This window comes from Anabrus simplex, chromosome 1, assembly GCF_040414725.1.
Source record: "Anabrus simplex isolate iqAnaSimp1 chromosome 1, ASM4041472v1, whole genome shotgun sequence".
NCBI classification, from domain to species: domain Eukaryota; kingdom Metazoa; phylum Arthropoda; class Insecta; order Orthoptera; family Tettigoniidae; genus Anabrus; species Anabrus simplex.
The window spans coordinates 1,740,611,256-1,740,630,198 of NC_090265.1; the positions used below are offsets into that span (position 1 = coordinate 1,740,611,256).

The 18,943-nt window shown below is 38.3% G+C and overlaps 1 protein-coding gene across 1 annotated transcript in view; it reads left to right on the plus strand.

The window, feature by feature from the left end:
- Positions 1 to 18,943, plus strand: part of LOC136864267 (nose resistant to fluoxetine protein 6) — a 165,828-nt gene that overhangs the window by 123,690 nt on the left and 23,195 nt on the right. Inside the window, exons 10-11 of the mRNA XM_068226691.1 lie at positions 17,457 to 17,646; positions 18,241 to 18,383. Coding sequence (XP_068082792.1) covers positions 17,457 to 17,646; positions 18,241 to 18,383 — 333 coding nt within the window. The remainder of the gene's footprint in view (positions 1 to 17,456; positions 17,647 to 18,240; positions 18,384 to 18,943) is intronic.

Below are 18,943 nucleotides of genomic sequence, written 5' to 3' on the forward strand. Positions count from 1 at the left end.
AATCCTGGAATTCTTTTAGAAAGTTGGCAGTTATACCATCCTGCCCACAGCTACTCTTTTTTTTTTTTTTTTTTTTTAGATTTGATATTATAGATCTTACTTCTGTTTCATCAGTTGGATATAGGTAAAATCAGTTCAAGTAACTAGGAACCCCAAGTGTTTCAGTCCTCTGGGGAGGGATGGCTGAAGCCAGGGTTTTAGCAATATTTGAAAAATATAAATTTAATGATTCACATATTTCCTCGCTGTCTGTAATTATCTTGTTATCTATTTCTAGAGATGTATAATTATCACCTTTTGTTGTTTTTCTGTTATGTATGATTTCATTGATTATTTTCCACGTTTACTTTGGGTTCTTGTTATGAATTCCAAATTTTTCAGTGTAATATTTGTTTTTAAGCTCCTTTTTAGATTTGTTACATTGTTTCTACACCTGCGATATTCCTGATTGAGACTGATGTTATTCTTTAAGGTGGGATTTTTAAGTTTTGCATGTAAAATGTCACGTCGCTTAATAAGGCTGAGAAGTTCAGAAGATATCCATGGCGAGCTACCAGTTCTTTGTGTTCTATGACTTTGTGCTTTCTGTCTTTGTGTACTAAGGGGTAGTTAGTCAATAAAGGAATTATATATTATGTCAATCCTACTAGTAGTGTTGTTATGACTTTTGTGTTATGTTCAGTGATATTACTACTTTCATGTCTATCATCTTTGCGGTCTACATTAGTTGCTTTCAGCCTTTTCAGTTCAAGCGATTGTGATGGAGATTTAGAATTTGGCAAAAGAATATCAAATATTAATATATTATGGTCACTTATATAGCTACCAACATTTGATAAATAATAATATATTCCAGAATTATTTATAGACACATGATCTATTAAAGTGCTTGTGGTATCACATATTCGTGTGGGATATACATTGTTGCAATGCTTGAAATCATAGCAAGAAAGCAGGTTCATATATTTTCTTTTAAGTTGGTCACTAGTTAAGATATCAATATTCATGTCACCCAGAAATAGGCATAAATTGTTAGTTGTTTTACTTAGAAATTTTCGAGGGATGCTAGAAATGGTGTGGCATTATTCCTATTTGGGTTATATCCTGCAATTAAATCAATAGTTTTATATTTACTACTACTAAATTTTTCCCTATAAATTTCAACCCATATCAAGCTATGATCAAGTTCACAATTCATTTTTACATTTACTTTCCAACAGTGCAAAATGTAAATACCTAAGCCACCTCCAGCTTTGCCGTCTCTGTGTGAAAAGATGCTTCTATAATTTGGTATATGATAGTATTTCGCCTCCTCACTTTTTACCCAGGTTTCTGTCACAACCAATATATCTACTTGACCTATAATGTGCAACAGAATTTCTCTTTCCTCAAGTTTGTTTCAGATACTCCTGCTGTTTAGGTACAAGCACCTAACCGCACTGTAAAGATTTTGACGGACCAGTAGAGCTGTTTCCGTCCAGGTGTGAAGCAACTGTATATGAACTGATGTTCTGTAAAACAAAATTATTTATGGAATCGTATTGGATTTCATAACAGCCTAATGGAAAAATGGAATATTTGTTGTAACACTTAGGTACTGCCATTAACGAGTGTTGGTATGATATCTTGGCTGTGCCGTTACACTTGTGTCTTTGTTCTGCAACTTTCTAATATCATCAATGCTCCTAATTCACACTGATCAATGGTTTTCAGTCCTTCTTACGTAGATTTTGCAGTGCCTTGTCCAAATATATTTATATTCATATTGCCGTAGATCCCTGGCCATCTTGTAGAGATATTTATTCCCAGATGTCAGATGTTCATTGATATATAGGCCTACAGCTCGGTTAGCTGCTTGGATACCTAAATCTTTTGAGCTTAGTGTTGATTTATTCTTCCTTGCTGCGAGCAGCTGATCCTTTTTTAACCGGCTACAAAATTTTACAAAGAGAGGAGGAGGGAGTTCCTGCTTCTTTTGGGGTAGACGATGACATGCATCAATATCACCGTTGGTCACTTCAACACCGAGCGCATATTACATGGCTTACTTTCCATGGTCTTCAACTTTCTACCTCCAAATGCTGTGCAATGTTTTTTACCTCTAAGCGTAGGTTTAACTCTGAGCCACTTGTTTTCGATTCACATGTCATTCCTTTTTGTTCCTCCCATAAATACCTTGGTGTTATGCTAGACCGCTCATTATCTTGGAAACATCATATTACTCAGTTACGTCATTCTTCTGATATGTATATTAAAATTCTCCAAGTGGTTACTAGACGATCATGGGGTGCTGACCCTGGCACAGCTCAGTTGTTATATTCCGCTACTATTCGCTCTAGACTCGACTACTGTGCGCATGTTATAGATACTGCGTCGGATTCTGTTCTTAACCACTTAAATACTTTACAATTTAAAGCCCTGAGAACTTGTGTTGGAGCATTGTTGTCTACCCCTACTAATGCTCTCCTTGTCGAGACCGGTGAACTCCCTCTTCCCATTCGCCGTAAAATGATCACATCTAAATATTTACTTAAAAGATTTGCTCTGGCTCAACACCCATTGCTTCCTAAATTGCAGTTATTAGATGAATATTCTCTTCTTTCACAGGCCCGCCGTCGTAAGATGCCTGCTTTGTTGTATGCATATCAATTTCTTCTTTCCTATAAAAACACTATCTTACGCACTGCTTCTTCCCCCGTTTATTCAGTAAATTTTGATTGTTTATTTTTTGTTCCTTCTATCATTATCTCCCCTACATCTTCTTTTTCCTCGTCTCTTCCTGGTTCTTCGTTCACTGGCCCTCCTTTTAAGAAGCTACGTTTTGCTCCAAGTGATTCTGGCGTCCACATATATACAGACGGCTCAAAAAACTCTTCTGGCGTTGGAGTAGCGTTCTATATTGTCAATACCAATGTTGCTGAACTCTATCGTTTACCCAGTGACTTTTCTATCTACACTGCGGAAATTTTTGCTATTCGTCAAGCTCTCATGTACATTAAGCATCATTCTATACCTAACGCAGCTATTTATACGGATTCCCTCAGTGCGGTTCAGTCGCTCAAGTCATCTCATCTTTCTTTTAACTGGTATTTGTATCATGTTAAAAGTCTCATTTATACTTTGCATCAATCTGGGGTGGTTCTCACTTTTGTCTGGGTCCCTAGTCATATAGGTATCTATGGGAATGAACAGGCAGATTTATTCGCTAAGCGAGCTGTTCGTGATGGCAAATCCCTACTTAAACTTGCAGTTCCTCTACCCGATTTTTATCCGATTCTTAAACATTATGCTTATGGTCAGTGGCAAGAAGATTGGACTAGATCAGCTTCTTATAAAGGTCGCTATTATTACAATATTCAGCCTTGTATTCCTCCCTATCCTTGGTATTTGAAGGGTAACTATTCTCGCCGTCACATTACCAACATTATTCGTCTTCGCTTTAACCATGCTCTTACTCCTCTGTATAAACATCGTTTTAATCTCTCCCCCCACTCCTCCTGTTTATGTGGTACTCTGAGTGCTGATGTAAATCATTTATTATTCCAATGCCCTGTGTATGATTCTTTTCGTCCGGCTTTTATTTCTCGTCTTCTCAGTCTTCAGAAAGCTCTCCCCACCAATGTCTCCTGCTTGCTTACCGATATGTCTCCTGCTCTAATACATGCTATCAATCAATATTTGGATGACTCTCATATTCATTTGTAAATTACTGTCTGTTTCTTGTTTGCACCGTTACATACTCCTGCTTCCACTGTTTTTTTTTTTTTTGTTTTTTTTTTTGCTTCTACGCACTTCCTTTGTTATGTTTCGCGTTACGTAAGATGTGCACATAGACCTGATGCTCAACTGTTCTTGAGACCTTCGTCGTGAAATTCATTGCGTGTGACCTTCGTTGTGGACTAATTGCGTGTGATTTCACATTATAAGTGTAATATCACGATAATAAGTGTAGTGGCTGGGTGAAATAATAGAGCCCATAACCTCTCTGACAACAACAACAACAACAACACCGAGCGCATTGCCAAGTGCTTTCACAACTGTGACTGGATTCTCGTCACCAAGCTGAGGCAGTCCATGAATTTCTACGTTGTTCCTCTGGACGTACTGTTGGAGATCTTGATTTTTCTCTCTAAGCTTAGAGACTTCTTCATCTGTTCTTGTCTTTGACCTTTCGAGGACAGCAACCTTAGACTTCAATGCCACTACTTCTGCCATAGCGTTTTTAAAGTCATCAGTTATTTTGTGCAGCTGATGCTTAATACCGTTGAAACTCTCAGTACAGAAGGTTACCGACTTTCTAATTTCAGCTTGTTCAACTTCGATTCCTTCTAGTTTACATAGCCTTTTGTGGATGTCCCTAACTACAGATTCCATATCCCCAAGCTTATGGTCACTCGGCCCTGTGGCCAGATCGCCATTCACACTATCACACTTGCCGCAGTACCACTTCTTTGATTTGTCCTCAATTAGTGTCTTGAATTCCCGTTTATTTAATTTAACACACGTTCTGTGATGTTTTCTATGACACTTACCGTCACAGATGATGTAGTCATCCTCGGCAGTAATTGATTTTATGCATGAACTACACACAGCTAGTTGCTTATTGCCCACCATCCTTTACCTATGTGGTTCAGACTAACAACTTTCACTAACAAGTCTCACTAACAACTCAACTCCACTACCCAAGACTGTCTCTCTATATACCTTGCCTGGTCAGGCTCCTAGAAAAGTATGACACAACATGTTTTCTTGTATTTTCTCAAGTCCCCAATAACCTATGTACAAATGAATAGAACATTCAATAAAGCTCTAGTGACAAAGGTGTGTTGTTCTGGACTATTACCCTGTGTTGCACAATGTTACATTGGATTTATACATCATATTTTCAGGTAATACTAAATTATATACTATTAATTATGTGTTCTTACATTAAATAAAGTCTTGTATTAATATACATACAGTAGATGTATTGTGACATAACCTCACATGTTTTGTTACACAAGACAGATCATACAACACACAAATCATAAATGATACAACCACGATTTATACCAAATAAAGTCTGTACATAACTACGTAAATAATAATAATACTACTATTACACATAAACAACTTCACAGCCACACCTCACAAGTAGTAGTAGTAATAATAATAATAATAATAATAATAATAATAATAATAATAATAATAATAATAATAATAACAACAACACCACCTACTTCCGGGCGACTTGGCCATGTGGTTAGGAGTGCGCAGCTGTGAGCTTGCATCCGGGAGATAGTGGGTTCGAATCCCACTGTCGGCAGCCTTGAAGATGGTTTTCCATGGTTTCCTATTTTCCCACCAGGCAAATGCTGGGGCTGTACCTTAATTAAGGCCATGACCGCTTCCTTCCAACTCCTACACTTCTCCTATCCCATCGTCACCATGAGACCTATCTGTATCGGTGCGACGTAAAGCCACTAGCAAAAAATTAAAAAAAGTAATACCTACCTGCCTGAATTCACATAAGAAATTCCAACCAAGAATACATTGCATTCAGTAGATTTAAGCCTCCAATACGTTTTTTGATAAAAATTTCACAAAGTAATTCAGATAACCTTGAAATCATGATGCAGTCCAATATAACTTTATTTCAAAATAAGCTTCTTGTAAATTGCTCTAAAGCCCTCAACATAAGTTAACATCTCAGCGGGCGAAGAGAATTTCATCACACACTTGACTACGCACCAATTGACAACAACGTTCCCTTTTGACTAGTATGCTCACCTCAACACATCCAACAACAAAGAGCCACACCTATCACAAACTCTTCCCACAAATACTACATCAAAGAAGATGGCCTAATGACGTCTACACAAACTTCCATATAGCCTACGGCACCAGCATTCCAACTAATATTATCTCAAAAAGAACCACGCCATATGAAAATTCTTCCAAATTTATAAGCATATAAATGAAAATCAATACTTATCAACTTCAAAAATCAATGACCATTACCAATGCTCAACTTTCCTCAAGTTTTTAACAACACGCCATTCGACAATTAAATGGAATGTGCTTTCTGATTTTTATCTTTATTGTAATATCTTTTAATATCAAGAATCAACCACCTATGTCATAATCCTCAAATAATTGTCATGTTTTTAGACTCAAATATTAACACAAATATTGTTAAGTAATAGTATACTACATTTTATATTGTAATAGTTGTTTAACAATCTCTAATCCATTTTACAAGACATAGTTTTTAACAGTATTCATACGTCATTTCCATCAGGTACCTGATCTATTCTTAAAGTAAAAAATATGGCTGATGATGCCTACTATTAATAGGCGAAACATGTACCATCCAATGTACAGGGTTATTCTGAATGATTGTCAGGGTTACAAAAATTCGTATCTCACAGTGCAATTGACATAGGAATATGAATCTTGTTTTATTGTGTACTGTAACTCATAAAGTTATTTTGACATACATTACAAATGCTCGATATGTGCGCCTTGTGTTACACTACACACATCTACTTGATACTCCCACACACAAGTCAACATGGCAGCGGTGATGCTTTCGAAGGTGGCTTGGATGCGCTGCTTCACTTCCTGAATATCCACCGGTAGAAGAGGAACATATACCTGATCTTTAACATATCCCCACAGGAAGAAATTGCATGGTGTAAGATCTGGTGAATGTGGTGGAAAGGGTAAGAGCATCAGATCACCTTCCGTTCCACGTCCCATCCATCGTTGTGGAAGTTCTTGGTTTAAAAATGCTCTAACCTCCCTGTGGAAATGAGGTGGTGCACCATCCTGTTGCAGCACGTTATCATCCCTGTGGAAATGAGGTGGTGCACCATCCTGTTGCAGCACGTAATCATCTCTGTCGTCACTCAACTGGGGTAACAGCCATTCTGTCAGCAAAAGGCCAAAGACGTTCATGTTTGAAACGGCACAGAACACATTCACCTTAGGAGAGTCTCGCACATGTTTCACATAACAATGGGGGTTCGTTGCACCCCAAATGCGAATATTTTGTTTGTTTACCTTTCCACTTACCTGAAAAGTAGCTTTGTCACTGAAAACTACTCTGTCAAGAAAACCATCATATTCTTCAATCCGTTCCTGCAGTGCTATGCAAAAGATGAAACGTAGGGCTTTGTCATTAGCTGTTAGAGCTTGACACAATTGTAGGCGATATGGCTTTACCTTTAGGCTCCTTCATAAAACACACCATACTGTGGTTTGAGGAACTTGCAGTTCCCTGCTACATCTTGTATTTGATTTCTTAGGACTACTAATCCAATTCACATCCGCTTCTGACACAGCGGGATGCCCACTGCTTTTCTCTTTGCACAAACAACCTGTATCCACAAATTGTGCGTACCATTTGTGAATAGAGTTGTCGGAAGGAGGCTCCTTCCTGTATTTTGTCCAAAAATGGTGCTGGACTGTGGTAACGGATCAGTGTTGATGAAATTCAAGAGTACAAAAAGCTTTCTCCTTATCGCTAACCGCCCTTTTTTTAAACACTTCTATTACTGCCATCTGGTGGTAACTTATGTACTACAGTTGATGAAAAACAAAACTTTGAGAGTTTATCTAACCATTACTGCAACAATAAAAATGGTACATTTTCCTCGTTAAAAAAAAATATCACGAAACCCCGACAATCATTTGGAATAACCCTGTATTCATTTTATGTTAACAATTTTGATAAGGACAAAGTGCTAATTTTTAAGATTGTATTGTATTGAATAGGTGGGTGAACAATAAAAACATACTAGTGTTATTTAATACAAATACTTTCAAAACGGACCCAAAAATGAATTTTGTCAATGTAATAATATAATAATACAGGGTGCGGCAGAAATACCTGACGAATTTCAAATGTAAATAACTCGGGAACGCAATAAGCCATTTAAATATTTATTGCACAGTTGGAAAGAGTAGTGTTTGCCATTTGTGTCACATACATATATACACTAAGTTATGAAAATAATGTCATCTAAATTCCGACTGTGCTGTTCGATGCACCTCTGAAGCCTCTCCCTGAAGTTTCGCATGACTCACTTGAGCATGTCTAGTGGTATTGCCTTGATTTCTTCATGGATGGTAGCTTTCAGGTCCTGTAGTGTTCGTGGCTTACGTCGGAAGATGCGATCCTTCAAATATCCCCTGAAAAGAAATTGCACAGGGCGAGGTCAGTGGAACGGGCTGGCCATGGTGCGATCCAAGAGTCCTATAGCACTTGAATGCCTACGCACCAAACGTTGAGGAGATTGCATAATGGCGTGTCTTGCTGGTTTTTTATGTCAATTGTTCTAAAGAATCTACAAGATCCTGTTTACGTACTTAAATTATATTAAATTGTATTATTTATAATATATATACACACATTTTCACAACCGAAACAATTACAGACTGGTTCATCAAGCTATTCACCGAGTTCAGTCGGCATTTAAAAGCACAGTGCCAGACATTGAAGTGTGTTGCGCTGATCTTCAGGAGCTAGCAATTCGCTTCAATCAAGCGATTCGTCTTCGACTTCTAAACAATTTTGGGACTTCATATTCATTAATTATATTGTGACTTCGCGCCTCATTCGCTGGTTCATTTAACTTTTCACCTCTTCTTGTAAACATTATGAGACAGTGCTGAAATTTGCGTGTGTTGTGCTACTATTCAGAAGATCACGCCTTACTTCTTATGAGTGACTGACTTTCTACTTCTTCTAGATTTTACGATTTAAAATTGCACAGTGTCAATCCCCATTAACATATTTTGCCTCTTCAACTGTTTTTGTGAAAGACTCACTCTTTAATTTCTTATTTACCTATGCATTGTTTTTTGCATTTTATTCGGCTGATGATGACCCAGATTAGGGTCAAAACCGGTACTGCTTCCGCTTTTAATTAAATAGGAATGTAATACTACATTTCATATTTATTTGTATTGAATAGGTTGAACTACCTTATTTATTATTTAAATTTCATTGTGATCTGTAGGACTCTAGTGACAAGATGTGTTGTTCTGGACTACTACCCTGTGTTGTACAACATTACCTTGGATTTATACATCATATTTACAGGTAATAATAAATTGATGATACCTGTTGTTTAAAGGGGCCTAACATCTAAGGTCATCGGCCCTATTAATAAATTATGTCTGGCCAGTTAATTTGCTACGATAATGGAGTAAAACCATACAGCCAATGTCTCCACGCCAAGTGTTGGGAGGCGGTAAATTGCACGACCCACTGTAAGGACCAACGGCTAAGTGCGGAGGAGTCCTTATAGAAGGGAAATGGGCCCTCAGTGGAGGAAATGCCACTGAAACCCCATATCAGCTGTAGCGTCTGTACTCCAGAGGAGCGACTACAAAAGGCATCTGTTCTCCATGTTAGGAGTGGCCTACAAGTTTCATCTGGCAGTAGCTCTAAAATGCCTTTGGTAGTGGCGAACCCATCTTAATAAAAGCTTATATGATGACAAGTGCACTGAAGCCTCGGAAAATGCTAGGGCGTTCTCCACAAGCGCCGTGCAAAATGCTAGGGCGTTCCCCACAAGCGACGTGCAAAATGCTAGGGCGTTCTCCACAAGCGACGTGCAAAATGCTAGGGTGTTCCTCACAAGCGACGTGCAAAATGCTAGGGCGTTCTCCACAAGCGACGTGCAATTCTTGTGATGCTGGGAGGAATGTGAGAAATGGGCGACCAGCAACCAAATGCATCAATGTAGTGACACTAACAGGGAAAGTGGAAGAAATTGTAGATTTTTTGCCTGACAAAGATATAGCACTGCTGGGAATCAGTGAGACCAAATGGATAAGAAAAGGTGAGAGGAAACTAAAGAAAGGATACACCTTATACTATAGTGGAGGGAGAGAGGCCAAAAATGGTGTAGGTCTCATAATTAGAAAAGACCTAAAGGAATACCTAGAATTAGTGGAAAACATAAATGACAGGTTGATTAAGGTCAGATTGAGACTTGAAACTGGTGTTACAGATATAGTTAAAGGGTATGCTCCACAAACAGGAAATACAGATATGGATCTAAAGGAATACCTTGAATATCTGGAAGGCCATATACAGGACAAACAAGTTGTGATCATAGGAGAGATGAATGCCCAAGTAGGTCAGGAAAGAAAAGGCAATGAGGAGATTATAGGTCCATTTGGATATGGGAAGAGAAACAAGGCTGGAGATATTTTGGTAGACTTTTGTAGAAGAAATGAGCTGATCATTGGTAACACATGGTTACAGTCAGAAGATAACAAGATATAGTTGGGATAACAAAATCAAAACTCTGATAGATTACATTTTGGTCGAGAAAGGTAACAGGAAAATGTTGGTAGATGTAACAGCCCTCCCAAGTGAATCTTTCTAAGGAGATCACAGAGTTGTGATAGCTAAGTTAAAGATGGGAAAGATACAAAAGATGACTGCTGAGATTAGGCAGAGAAAGCGAAGGGTGTGGAAATTGCAGGAGAAGGAAATAAATGAAGAGTTCCAGACACACATTAAAAAAAGTGTACCTAACAAAGAAATCGGAAGGGTCAAAGAAGAATGGGCATACTTTAAAACAGTCATGCTCAAGTCTGCAGAAAGCCCTCTGGAAGAGTATCAGGCAGGAAGAAAGATCAAGAAACGCCCTGGTGGAATGACAGGGTAAAAGATATAGTTAAAAGGAAGAAACAAGCTTGGAAAAGATGGCTGAGAAGCAGAACAACAGAATTCAAAACAGAATACAGGCACTGCAAGAAGGAGTGCTCCAAGGTGGTTCAAGAAGAGAAAAAGAAATGCTGGCAAAAATTCACGGAATCTCTGCAAGAAGATACAACCGGAAGCAAAAAGATGTTATTCCAGTGGGTTAAAAAGAAGAAAAACCCAGGAAAAGGTGCTAACTTCATTAAAAATGAACAGGTGGAAGTGATGACACAGAAGCAGGATATATTGCAGAGGTAGGGAAAATACTTTGAACAGCTTTACAATGTGCAAAATACTTCGGTACAAGGAGAAATCGAAGAACCAGATTTAGTGCAGATGGAAGATAAGGAAAACAAAGAGTCCATGGCAGAGATTGAGTCTGCCACTAAAAGAATGAAACGAGGCAAGGCAGATGGAATTGACGAGGCCACCATAGAAATGTTAATAGCAGCAGGAGTAGTTGGTCCACAGTGGTTGTATAGACTCTTCAGAGCGATATGGAGAGAAAAGACTGTTCTAAAAGAGTGGACGAATGGGGTCATTATACCAGTTTTCAAGAAAGGAGACAGGAAGCAATGTGAAAATTACAGAGGAGTGATACTGATACCTCATACAGCTAAGATCCTTGAAAGAATCGTGGATAGATGAATAAGAGACAGAGTAGAGGGAAAATTGGCAGAACACCAGTATGGATTCAGAAGAGGCAGATCCACATTTGACCCAATATTTACATTGCATCAAATGATGGAAAGGTATTGGGAATATGAAAAGGACATGGTAGTAACGTTTTTAGATATTGAAAAGGCATATGACAGTGCCTCAAGGAATTTGATATGGAAAACATTGACAGAGGCACAGATTGGGAATGAAACAATACAGATGGTAATAGCATTGTATCAAAATTGCAAAAACTATGTTGGAACCAAAGTAGGTCAAACTGAATGGTTCAGAGTTGAGACAGGTTTAAGAGAGGGAAGTGTATTATCTCCCTTACTCTTCATTATCATCATTGATAGAATTCTACACAATATCAAGAAGAAGATGATGGGCGAGCAAGTAAAGTCTATGCTCTTTGCTGATGGCATTGTAGTTTGGGGAGATAATGAAGAGAAAGTACAGACACAAGTTGATTTATGGAATGAGGAGATAAGAAATTTTGGAATGAAGATTAGTACTGCAAAAAGTAAGACTTTGATCATGACAAGAGGTAACAGAAAATCCAGGGGAGTGATAAAAATAGGAAATGAAACTCTTGAAGTAGTGAAAATTTTTAATATTTGGGCAGCGTGATATCACAAGATGGAAATTTGGATGGAGAAATTGATTCAAGAATACAGCAGTCTGCAAGTTTCTACCATTGTGTGAGACACATTGTATGGAACAAAGATGTGCCAATGAAGTGCAAGAAAGATTTATACTCGTCCTATTATAAACCTATACTGACCTATGCTTCAGCAGCCTGGACATTAACTAAGCGGAACCAAAGTAAGATACAAGCAGCTGAAATAAGATTCTTGAGGAGCATACAGGGAAAGACAAGACAAGATAGAATACAAAATGAGGAAATAAGGAGAAGTGTGGGAGTGTGTAAATTTCAAGAAAAGATTGATATAGCAAAGCTGAAATGGTTTGGACACATGATGAGAATGCCAGAAGAGAGAATACCAAAGAGAACATTCACGGATACAGAGACTGGAAAGAGGCCTTGGGGATGGACTACGATGAGATGGAGGAGCTCTGTTGTGGACTGTATTGCAAATAGAGGAGTCGATAGCAATAAAGTACTAGAAGAGGAATGGTGGAAAGATCGAGTAAGGTGGAGGGCTTTGGTACACTACGCTATGTCTTTAAAACTCTGCAGTGTATTCTCACAAGATTAAAGAAGGAAAGACTTATACAAGCTGGACAAACCACCATGTGTACAAAACAATGGAGTCACCATCATGTTAAAAGGATTTTAAACTAAAGTGCAATATCATCATGCACCATATTTTATTTAATATTAATGTATACAGGTGTTAGAGTGTGTTTTAAATTTGTATGTGTTTGCCTGATTTGACTCGTTGACTGCTGATGGCACAAGTTAGGTGCCGAAAGTAGTACCTCATGTGAATGACATGTGATCTATTCACATTAATAAATGCCTTTGTATTGAATAGACCCCCTGTGGGTGGGGGGACGCAGATGAAGAATACACCCACGCTATCCCCTGCCTGTCGTAAGAGGCGACTAAAAGGGGCCCCAGGAGCTCTCAACTTGGGAATGTGGGTTGGCGATCACAGGGCCTTTAGCTGAGTCCTGGCATTGCTTCCACTTACTTGTGCCAGGCTCCTCACTTTCATCTACCCTGTCTGACCTCCCTTGGTCAACTCTTGTTCTTTTCTGACCATGACAGTATTAGAGCATTCGAGGCCTAGGGAGTCTTTCATTTTCACGCCCTTCGTGGCGCTTGCCTTTCTTCATCCGTTACTTCATTTCTTGAAGTGACAGATCCCTTCTTTTTTCTCTTTGTCTACCTCCTATGGGTGGGGGACGCAGACAAAGAATACACCCACGGTATCCCCTGCCTGTCGTAAGAGGAGACTAAAAGGGGTGACCAAGGGATGATTGCATCAGAACCATGAAACTACTTGTGCTTAGTACCATCATGTGGGGCACAACATGGGTTGCCTTTACTTGCAAGTAGTACCACTCTATTAGGTACTCAATAGTTTTGTGATTCATAGCAGTAGAGCGGGGTTCATTGTGGGTTTCCAATACCTGTGATTAGTACCACTAAATGCAGAACACCACCGTCTTATGTTGCTCATGATTAGTACCATTAAGTGAGAAACACCATGGGTCTGGGTGTTGCCTGTGGTTAGTAACACAATATGAGTGACACTGTGGGTCTTCGTTGCCTATGATTAGTACCCACTATATGCGGAACACCACGGGAATACCGGCACCCGTGATTAGTACACCTAGGTGAGGAACACTATGGGTTTGTGTTGCTTGTGAGATTCGCCATTATGTGAGAAACACCAGAGGTCTGCATTACCTGTACGACGTACAATACTTGTGAGTAGTACCATAATGCTTGGAACACCATGAGTTTATTCTACCTTTGATTAGTACCACAACCTGAGAAATACCATGGTTCTCCTTTACTAGGAATAAGTGCCATTATGAGGGACCATTGGCATGGATATTAAACTCCTTTAGACAACAAGCATCATTGATTCAGGATTGTGCTTTGGAAACAGTCCCTTGGTCTGTAATATTGTTTCTGGTCAGGTGAGGCATTGCGGGTCAGATCCACTGATTGTTTTAAATTCATGTTCATTCCTTCATTCTTCATCATCACGTTTTGAATTCTGGTCAGTGGATGAATTTTGTACTTTTAAATTGTCATTGCATTTTGTCTCATTTCATACCATTAGGGGCCGATGACCTAGATGTTAGGCCCCTCTAAACAACAAGCATCATCACCTATATTGAATAGGAGGACCCCTAATAATTTCAATTATTGTTATCCCACTTCAATATGGATCATGAAATTTCTAAATATCAAAGAAAACAAAAAATAAGTGTTATTTTATTTTTAATAGAGATTAAAAATACCAATTTGCAAGTCTGTAATATGTTAAGTTTTTGAGATATAGATACATTCAAAATTCACCCCCCTTTTCACCCCCACAGCAATGGAATATTCAAAAATCCTCCAATAGTGAGCCCCTGCATTGGAATATAAATATATCCTAAAAATTTCATTTCTTTATGCCCAATAGTTTTGGCTCGGTGATGATGAATCAGTCATTCAGGACATGTTACTTTATATACTAGCAAGATACCCGTGTTTTGCTGCGGTATTATACTGACATTTATAATTGAATGTTTAACATTTTATATATAATCCACCAAAATTCGCGATCTGAAGGCAAAGTTCCTCCTATTTTTTAATCTTTCTTTCCAGCAATCGATTTTGTACTTCCTGGGCTAGGTCCAGGTATTCTGCCCAGTCAGTTGGGTCCCTAAATCTTTGCCATTTTTTCCTATAAGCATTTTTAATATGGGTCAAATTCGTGAGGAGCTCCAGCGTGGTGTCGTCTTGAGTACTTTGACGGTACTGAACCAGCGGCTGGACAGCATTCGTAGTTATTATCCATTTCCAGCATGGTCCACACATTTTGATGACGGTCCAGAACATTATTATTATTATTATTATTATTATTATTATTGTGAACAATTTCATGGTCAATATCATTCCTATTGCTTATTTCAGATGTGTTTAAATTTTTATTTATATGCCAGGAGAATCTACTGTAATCCAACTTTAAGGTCTCCAAAGGAAAAGGTGGCTCTTGAAAATGAACCCAGGAAAGATAAATGATGATCGGTTTATGATCAGAATCAAGTACATTATGAACAGTAAAATCAATTGGTCTCAACTCCTTTTCCACCCCGCCGCTGTTAAGTTGATTCCGCACCCCCCCCCCCCCCAAATAAAAAGGCGTGTTTCTTTATGTTTAAAGGAGATTCCAAATACTAATGTTCACGTCTGTTACCTTCAGTTTTGAGATAAAATTATCCCCATAAAAAGTTCACTTTTTCACTTCCTTTCACTCTACCCCCTTAAGTGATTTTTCCAAAATAAGAACAACTTGTTTCTTTGTTAGTAAAGGATCTCCTAAATACTAATAATCACGAATGTTGCAATTTTAGTTTTTGAGATATTTATCTTCACAAAAGGAATTCAACTCCTTTTCACCCCACCCCCAAGATGATTTTCCCCCCAAAATGTGCTCTTCTTTGTTTTTAAAGGAGATCCAAACACCAATTTTCACGTCTGTAACAACTTATGTTTTTATTAGATGTAAGTATCCTCATACAATCAATTCAATGAATTTTTCAATTCCTTTACCCGCTCCCCCTCCTTTCATTGGATTTTACAAAATCAAAGGAATACATGTTTCTTTACTTTCAAAGCAGATTCCAAATACCAATTTTCACGTCTGCAACATCTTACATTTTTCAGATAATAGTATCTTCAAACAAATAATTCAACTAATTTGAGTGGATTTCCAAAAACAAAAAAACATATTTCTTAATTTTTAAAGGATATACCCAAATACCAAATTTCACGTCCGTAACATCTTCAGTTTTTGAGATATCAGCATCCTAATGAAAATAATTCAACCCCATTTTCAGTCATTTTTACCCTCCCAACCCCCACCCAAGTGGTTTTTCCAAAAACCAAAAATACTTGTTTCTTTATTTTTAATAGAGATAAAAAATACCATTTTGCACTTCTGTAACATGTTAAGTTTTTGAGATATACTGTAGACATGCTCATTTTAAAATTTCACCCCGTTTTTAGTTCCCCTTAAGTGGAGTTCTCTACTTTTACAGGAGATTCCAGATACCAATTTTTACGTCTGTAACATTTTATGTTTCTGAGATGTACTGTAGATATAGACCTTTCTAAAAATTCACCCCATTTATCCCTCCTGTTTAATCCCCATTAATTGGATTTTCCAGAAACCAAAAAATTTGTGTTTCTTTATTTTTAAAGGAGTTTCCAAATACCAATTTTCAGGTCTGTAATATCTTCAGTTTCTGAGATATAAGTATCCTCATTAAAGGTATTCAACCCCTTTTTCACTCTTTTTCACCCCTCCTAGTGGGATTTTCCATAAACAAAAAAATAAACATTTCTTTATTTTTAAAAGAGTTTCTAAATACCAATTTTTACATCTGTAAACTTTTTAAGTTTTGAGATATAGATGTTCTCACTTTAAAAATTCACCCCCTTTTTCATCCCCTTAGCGATGGAATATCCAAAAATCCTCCCTTAGCGAGCAACTGCATTGTAATATAAATGAATCCTCAAAGTTTAATTTCTTTATGTCCAGTAGTTTTGGCTCGGCGATGATGAATCATAATAATACAGATGTTGATTCCCATAGGGAATCTGTAATATTTGTTCCGAATGAGTAAATTTATAATACCAATATAAATGGTCCATTATAATGTCCATTATTGGATGATGAATCAGTCAGTCAGGACATGTTTTTTTTTATATATATAGATAGATTGACTAGGAGGATTAAAATAGTTTTGTACAATTTTGTAAGAAGTTCAACTGTCAATAGGAGTTTAACATGAGATTCATATTCTGTAATTGGCACCCAATGACCATTCCAGCTCCCTTGGCTCTACCCACGATGTACTGTAGGTATCTCCTATGAACAACATTGAGCATTCAGCTGGCATTTATAAAAACAGCGACAATCATATTGACATCTAGACTCCAATTTATGTTTACAGAAAGATGTCCAGAAATGTTTTTCACATAGTGTATGTATATGTGCCGGCCCTACGGTGTAGGGGTAGCATGTCTGCCTCTTACCCAGAGGCCCCAGGTTTGAATCCCAGCCACGTCAGGATTTTTACCTGGATCTGAGGGTTGTTTCAAGGTACACTCAGCATACGTGATTACAATTGAGGAGCTGTGAGATGGTGGTCCCGGTCTAGAAAGCCAAGAATAACAGCCGAGAGAATCCGTCGTGCTGACCACACAGCACCTCGTAATCTGCAGGCCTTCAGGCTGAGCAGTGGTCACTTAACAGTGCATGGCCCTTCAGGGCTGTTGTGCCATGGGGTTTGGTTTGGTTTTTTATATGTATGTGTGTCACTGTAATTGGCATCAAGGTCTTCTTTGTAGTTCCACAGTAAATTGCAGGGTTTAAGCATGATGTTATTGTTTCAGCTGATGGTGCTGGGTCTATGGCTTATATCAGCTTCCCTGATGCTCCTGGCACTGTGTGCAGTACAGATATTCCAGGATTCTGGCTATGAGTATGAACCAATTGGATCTTCAGTGTACATAGCACTCAACCGACCCGTCTGGGGCCTGGGTGTTGCCATCATGATCTACCTCTGCTGTCTGGACCACGGAGGTACATCTACAATTACCAACTGAGAATCACTAAATTACTTTCTGTAGTACCATATTTCTTGAAATGCAAGACGATCACCACTTTTTCTTTGAAAAAAAAAAAGGCTCAAAAAGCTCTCTGTAAAATCATAATTGTATTTATAATTAATTCTTTCATCTTTCTTTCTTAATCCATGTACCCTCCAGGGTTGGTTTCTCCCTTGGACTCAGTGAAGGATCCCATCTCTACTGCCTCAAGCGCAGTGTCCTGGAGCGTGAGACTTTGGGTCGGGGGCGATGAAACTGGGGAGGTGGACCAATACCTCACTGAGGCAGTCTAACCTGCTATACTGAACAGGGACCTTGTGGGGGGATGGGAAGAATGGAAGGGATAGGCAAAGAAGAGGGAAGGAAGCAGTCATGGCCTTGAGTTAGGCACCATCCTGGCATTTGCCTGTAGGAGAAGTGGGACTGAATTTTTCTTACAGTGTGTGCAAATTTTCTTGTAAATCTCTCTCTCTCTCTACTATAATGAGTAAAGATGACAGTACATTACTTTGTCTTAAATCCAATTTTACCTCTTAAGATAAATATCGTGATTATTGTGATATTACAGGCTATGTGAACAGACTGCTGTCTTGGGAATGGTTCCAGCCTTTGAGTAAACTCAGTTACTCCATCTACCTGACACATATTGCCCTCCAGTTATCACAGTATGGATCAGCTCGTGCTGTGGAATACGTTTCTGGACACACACTGGTAAGTACCCCTTCTTTATTCCCACTTCTCTTTCCTTTCTTGGGTTGCCAGGTTTTTAATACTGTCTAGAATTCTCGTGCTTCCCATGTTCAAGTCAAGTACAGGTTGGGGACATGTTTCCTGTGTTGCAAGTTTGTGTATAGGACTATAACTCAGGTTCAGATTACCATGGATATTTTCTCTTTTATTGTCTTGATTCATGTTGCCATCTGCCAACTGCTTAGAAAATTATTAGAAAAAAAATTAAGAAACACAGTATTGTGTGTGTTGGGAATGTATCTTCGAACACCATATTTATTAACATTCAACTGTTTGATATATGTACCAACACAAATATTTACAAGAAAAGGTAAAAATTTCCCAAACATACCGGCCACCAAAAGGCACTGGCCTTTTTAAGAAGGGAAGAAGAAAGATAATTCACTTCAGGAATAAACACATAATACAGATAGTCAGGGAGTTCATAAAGGTATAAATCACATCACTGTGTAACTCGAAACTTTTAGTATTCTTTCTCATTCTCAGGCAAAACACACAACTTCTTGATGGGTCGTTTTATG